Below are 6,512 nucleotides of genomic sequence, written 5' to 3' on the forward strand. Positions count from 1 at the left end.
CCACTAAAGAGGGGGTCCAAGAAGAACGTCCTGCCTTGACCAGAGGGGGCCCTTCCAGTGGAGGGAAAGTGCAGAGGGGAAGGAGTCCCAGCTGGGATTCTGGAGGAAGACTTCTGGGTGCTTGGGCAAACAAAGTGCAGGTGCAGCTGAGGGGTGAGAAAATGTCTGGAAGAGGAAGGTTTGTGGGTTTCAAATGTTGCTGTGAAGAGCTTCGCCCCCTGCAGTGGTGAGGCTCAGAGCTGGCGGGCACCTCACTGCTGGAGATGGGACCCATGGCACCCAGCTGTAAGGGAGGGACGTGAGGCAGCCAAAGGTCTCTCTGCCTTAGGAAGAAAAGACTGTGGACGCTGGGCCAGCACGGTGGGGAGGGGACGAGAGGCTGTGTCCGTGAGGTCAGGGGAGGGAGGGCCCTCATGGCTGGAAAGAAGGGGAGGCTTCCTGGAGGAGGTGACATCCGACCCACCCAAGTGTCTATTGCCCCCAAGTTGGGCTGGTCTTGCCCCCTTTCTGAGTGGACTCTGGCACCTGGGGTGAGGGCCAGTGTCTGCCCCCTCCGTGGAGCCCACTGGGCCCAGGATCACCCAGCATCATCCTGTCAGGTCCTTCTCCCCGTACCCACCCATCACCCTCAGTCCCGCCTCCAGGCCTTTGCCCAGGAAGCCCCTCCCCTCCCTTGGCCCAGCCCCTCAAGCTCAGCTCCAGTCCCCACACCCCTGAAAGCTCCCCAGGGGGAAGATCATGGCTGAGAGCGGTGAGAACTCCTGTCCTGGGGGCAGGCAGGCTGCAGCAGGTGAGGGCTGTGCCGCGTGTTTTCAAGACTGGAGTGGGGAGCGGGCGGGGCACTGCCGGGGCACACGTCGCTTGTTAGGATTAAAGCCTGGTATGACCGCCGGGCTCGTCCGCTTGAAAAGGACACTGAGGCCAGGGGGAGGGGCAGGCCTGTGCCTCATGCCCACCTGGGTGCTCTTGTGCCCCCCTGGGTCCCCGACTGGAGTACAGGGGCTCAGCCAACCCCCACAAAGTCCTCAGAAATCAGCACCAATAAAAAATAATACACTTTACTGTGGACTTTGGGGTCTGCAGGGGCAGTGCAGCAGGTGCGCGGGGAACGGAGCATGCAGAGTGCCAACCAGGTGCACGGGATATGGCGAAGCGGCCGCTCTGCTGGGCACCCAGCCCCTGGTCTCCTCCGACTGCCCCTGGGAGCCGCAGGACGCTCAGGGCGCTGCTGGGTCCCCGTCAATCCCAGAAAACTCTGGTTGAGTAGATGGAGAAGGAAGGGTAGCCTGCTGGACGAGCAGGCGTCCGGGGCTCTGGCCGCTCGCAGAGCCGCCAGTCGGGGCCCAACGCCGCGAGCTGGGGGGCGGGGTGGGCAGAAGCCGCTGGCGCAGCTCAGCCGGAAGCGGCAGCACGAGGAAGGAGGGCGTGGGAGCCCACACCTGCCAATCCAGCCCTGAGCTCCTCGGCAGTTTTGTCTCTCTTCATTAAACATCCAAGGAACAGCGAGTTCACGGATGTGTTTTCTTCTTCTCCGCCTTCCTGAAACACCCAGAATGGAGAAGCGGAGACCTGCCGCGAGGTTTCTGGGGAGTACCCGGCACTTGGGGAGCAGAGAAAGTTGGAGGGAAGAGGGATGAAGGAGCCAGGTCCCGGGCTAGAGCAGGGGACAGACAGCAGCAAAGCCAGTGGCCGGGGCTTGTCTGGGACGGGGCAGGTGTGCAGGGGTGTGCAGACGCGTGCACGTGCAGGGGCAGTGCGCTGGCTCTGGAGGCCTGGAGCGCACGCCAGGCACTTGCTTTGGGAAGACACCAAGCAGTAATTGTGTGAAGCGTGGACACGACCGGCCATCCCACTGTCCTTGGGGGTGGCAGACTGGCTGGGACCCCTGGGTTGTCCCTCCCGGGCTAGAGCAGGATTTGGGTGGCCACATTCCGGTTCGGGCAGCAGGGGCCTGTCCAGCCGCCCACCAGGCTGCATCAACTACCAGCGGACGCTCTGAGAGGCTGCCGTGGCGTTTAGGGTGGGCCAAAGACAAGCCAGGGCTCGTGCCTGTGGGGCGGCCGGGTGGAGGGTGGCGAGGCCTGGCTTGTCCGCGAACCCAGGGCCTCGAGGGTGGTGGCAGTGGAGGGCTCTGCCCCTGCATCCCAGGTGCCTGTGGAGGCCGGCTCACTTCCAGCAGTGCTCCAGGGAGCTGGGGGGCTGCACCTTGAGCTTCTGTGGGCAGAGCAGCTTGGTAAAGGCCCGGCGGAAGCTGTAGTGGCACAGCGGGTAGAGGACAGGGTTGACGGCCGAGTTGGCCCACAGCAGCCAGAAGGACATCTCGTACCAGTAGTCGGGGACGCAGGGGCCGTGGCAGGCGGCCCGGGTGATCATGAGGAGTGTGTACGGGGCCCAGCAGAGCCCAAAGGTGCTCACGATGACGGCCAGCGACTTGGCCACCTTCTTGTCCCGCGAGAGCCGGAAGCGCTGGGCGATGCTCTGGGACACCATCTTTGTGCGCTTCTCCAAGGATGCCGAGGACACGGATGGCTTGGAGCCCCGCTTGAGTGAGCGCGGCCGCTCGGCGCCCCTCGAGGAGCTGCCAGAGCTGGAGGTGGGCGAGGCCGCGGCACCTCCCCCGCTGCTGCCCCCGAGGGCCGCATCCCCAGCCTCGGCCCTGGTGCCTGGGGCTGCCTCGCCGCCCCCCACCCCGCGCCTGTGCAGCGGCACGGCCTCCCCACACCCCTTTTGCCAGCAATCCCAGCAGCTGGGCGCGGCCGGCGGCGGGGAGGGCTGGGCCTCGGGGGGAAGCTCCGAGGCTGCCGCCTCGCGTGCCCCATCCAGCCGGACACGGGTGCGTCTCTGAATGTTCAGGTAGATGCTGAGGTTGAAGAAGGTGACGCTGAGGAAGGGCGTGAAGAACTCGAGGGTGGAGGCCGTGATGAGGAAGTACCAGTTGTAGAAGAACTCGGCGTAGCAGTGGCCCTCGGGGATGGAGCTGCCCCCCGACAGGTACTCCCAGCTGAGGATGGCGGGTCCGTAGAGCAGGAAGGCCAGCACCCACACCAGCACCATCTTCCTCACTGCCCGCCGCGTGTCGCCCTGCTGGGCCCGGTAGGAGACCTGCGGTGGGACACGCTGGGTCAGGAGGCAAGGGGACTGAGCCCAGGTCGGCCGCTGCCGCTCGCAGCTCCCAGCAGCCTCTGGGCCTCTGTGCACGCCTTCCCCGGCAGTGATGCTTTTCCCTTTTCCTCCCCTCACCCCATGAATCCCGGGCAGGCTGAGGCCTTGTCACACTCTCCTATGGCCTCGGAACCTCCCCCAGAATCCTAACTTTGTGCCGGGCTGCCTGTCTGCCGTCGCCCCATCAGCTGTGCACTCCCCCGGGGGGCCACGTCACTGTCCGATCTACTGAGTACGTGCCGTGTGCCAGGCTCTCTGCTCGGCACCTTTCGATACCATCTTATTTAATCTTCACAACTGCTCCAGCATGATCCCCACTTTCTTGATGGCTCAGGCAGGGCAGGAAATAACACAGGTGGGTCGGCTTAAGGGGCAGAGCTGGCTCAAAACCCATGCTCTCTGCACTCTGTCCCACTGCCTCCCTGGACTAGGACACATGTGGTCCCCAGCGGAGGGCCCCGGGGTGCCTGATGGAGCCATCAGGGAGAAAATGAGATTGCACTGGAGTGACCTCTGTTTCCGTGCCGCCAGCCCGGTGCCCACAGGACGTGGGAAGTCCAGGCAGCCCAGGGCCCCTAACTCATGGTGGCCACCACGCCCAGGGAAGCTCGTGGAGCCTGTCTTCCCGAGGCACGCACACCTGTGGGGAGGTACCATCAAGGGCGCCTGGCCCAGATCCTCCCTTAGTTCCAGGGACTTTGGACCTGCTCCAGGGCGGAGGCTGAAGTGACCCCCTTCCTTTGGGTCCACACTGTGCCTTCTGCCTGAACCAGGACCAGTCCTACTGGCAGCACATGGCTACCGAGTGGGCGGCTGGCCATAGAGTGCCCGATGTGTCAGGTGTGAGGCCAGTGGGGATCAAGCCCATCCAGCACTGCCCACTCCGAAGTGGCCGTACCCCCTGCCAGGTGCGTCTCCTGGCCGCTCCTGACCACCCCTCCCCCTAGGAGTGAACATGGGCACCCACGTCCCAGACTCACGGCTCGGGTGACCGACAGGAAGCGGTCATAGCTGATGAGCACGATATTGAAGACAGAAGAGGTGCAGAGCAGGTAGTCCACCACCAGCCACAGCTTGCAGAGGCCCCGGCCAAAGGGCCAGCGGCCAGTCAGCACGTAGGGCACGTACAGTGGGATGCAGAATGCCCCTGTGGGAGAGGAGGGCCGTGGTGGGCCGTGGCTGCGCGGGGGTCAGACCCCCACCCCAGCCGAGAGACAGGCAGGACCTAGGGTCACTCGGTGGCCCTTCTGGGACCAGCAATCCTCCCTCTGCCTCATTCGTAGGCACACTCTTCGCACTGCACCTGGCCTTCAACCCTTGCCCGGCCCCCAGTCCCACTGGGTCCCCTGGGCTTGGGGGCAGGAGGAAGATCCAGGTGTGGGGACCGCTGGGAGCGACGAGCCCCAGAGCCTTGGTCTGGTCATCCCTGGGCTTCTGCCCAGCCCTCCCAGTGCCCAGAGGAAGAAAGAACATTTCCTCCCTCTCTGGCCCCGCCGGATCCCAAGCTCCCATTCTGGCTCTTCCTCAACAGCTCAGAAACCGAGAAAGCCTTTCTCCGGACTCAAAGGGCACTTGACTGCTGCCACGCGGGTGCGGGCGGCTCCCACCGCCAACCCCGCTCTGAGCGTCTGGCAGACGTCTGTCTCAGCCCCAACAGGTGTCTGGTGCTCCGGCCCCCTCCTTGCGCCCCGCCCCACAGCCTGCAGCAGCTCACAGACACGTGAGAGCGCACTCCTCAGAGCCTCTCCCCCCAACCCCGCCCGCCTTCCCCATGGCCTCCTCCCCCAACGTGGCTCTAAAAATCTCCCCTCCATGTCCCCTTACCCAAACCTCCCCCCCAGCGCCCTCCCCGTGTCCTGAGTCCTCTGCAGCCTTTGTTTAGTTACGGCGCAAGAGCCCCCGCTGCACCGCGGCCGCAGCGCCTTGCGCCTGGCCGAGCGCCCGCTGGCTAGGACCCCTTCCCCGGGGACATCCTTCCCCAGCCCGAGTCCCGCGGCCGGGGAAGCAAGGAACTTCGCCTGCGCCCACCTCCCCACGAGTCCCGGATGCCCCCTCCCCAGGCCGGACCCCTTAGCGGGGCGTGTCCCCGAGGCAAAGGCACCCTAGGTCCGCGTTCCAATCCCCGCTGGCCCGACCCGGCAGGGCGCCCCTGGGCTCGGGCGGGGGCTGGGGGCTTTACCCACGAGGAAGTCGGAGATGGCGAGGTTGAGCAGAAAGAAGTTGTTCTGCGTGCGGAGGCTCGAATCGGCCACGAAGGCGAGCATGACCAGCGCGTTGCCCAGCACCGTGGCCACGATGAGCAGCGCCATGAGCGCCGCCAGCACCGCGGTCCAGGCGGCAGAGAAGCCGCGCGCTCCGCCCGCCGCCGCCGCCTCGCCTGCCAGCGCCCCCGACGCGTTCAGCGGTCCGTCGTGCGGGGAGCGCTCCATGGCCCCGCCGGCTCACGCGGCGCCGGGGCGCAGGGCAGGGCGCGGATCGTCGGCCGGGCAGCCGGGAGGGATCCCGGCCCGGGAGCCTGGTCTTCGCGGGCTTTCGGCCCGGCCGGGCTCCCCGGGGGGTACCCGGCGCATGGTCCGCGGGCGCCGAGACCGCGGCCGGGGCGGGCGGCGCCGAGGGGGCCCGGCCCGGAATCTGAGCCGAATTGGGCCAGCAGCACGACCGCTGCAGCACGAGCGGACCCGGAGCGGAGCTGGAGCCCGAGCCGCTGGCGGAGCGTCCGTGCGCCCCGAGTGCCGAGAGCAGCAGAGTGAGCCCCGGGCCCAGCCCGCTGCCCCACGCGCCCCGCTCAGCGCCCCCGCCATTGGCTGCCGCCCTCGCCCCGCCCCCGCCCCGCCCGGCGCCGGCAGCACCACGGACAGCGCCGCGTGCCCGCCGGGCAGCTGGAGCCCCGGCCCGAGTGTGCACGGCGGCTGGCGGGGAGCCCGGCACGGCGGGCGCCGGAGCTGGGGGCTCGCCTGCGTTCAACCTGCGCTCGCACACAGGAGCCAGCCTCTGGACCGCGCGACCTGCCCCGTGCCCTCGGCCCCGGTGACCCCTGGCCGGCCCTCGTCGGGAGCCGGGGCGCCTGTGGGGATCTGGAGTGCGGGTGAGGGGAAACACCTGCGCCCGCGCTCGGGGGAACTTGCCCCACGGGACCCCTCCTCGTTTCACGCTTCGGGCAAGCAGTTCTCGGAGAAAGGAACCTCCCGAGGAGAAAGGATAGGAGAGGTCTCCGATAGCCGTGCCCGAGCCAGGGGTTCGCTCCGCACCCCCGTATGCGTGGGACTCGACTCTGAATCTGAGTCTCCCCGTGGGCAGGACCCAACGCAGCGTCCAGGGTGACCTGCAAGGCGCAGACAGATGTGGAGTTA

At 67.0% G+C, this 6,512-nt stretch overlaps 1 protein-coding gene across 1 annotated transcript; it reads right to left on the minus strand.

The window, feature by feature from the left end:
• Positions 1–800: 800 nt before the first annotated feature.
• Positions 801–5,891, minus strand: HRH3 (histamine receptor H3). The gene is made up of 3 exons (XM_022597708.3): positions 5,342–5,891; positions 4,143–4,309; positions 801–3,102 (listed from the first exon to the last, which is right to left on the minus strand). Exons 1-3 carry the CDS (start codon positions 5,589–5,591, stop codon positions 2,167–2,169), a joined length of 1,353 nt encoding a protein of 450 aa, XP_022453416.3. The 5' UTR covers positions 5,592–5,891; the 3' UTR covers positions 801–2,166.
• Positions 5,892–6,512: the final 621 nt, after the last annotated feature.

This window comes from Delphinapterus leucas, chromosome 15 (assembly GCF_059928025.1).
Source record: "Delphinapterus leucas isolate spDelLeu-1000000601 "Yukka" chromosome 15, BTC_Dleu_Yukka2, whole genome shotgun sequence".
Taxonomy (NCBI): domain Eukaryota; kingdom Metazoa; phylum Chordata; class Mammalia; order Artiodactyla; family Monodontidae; genus Delphinapterus; species Delphinapterus leucas.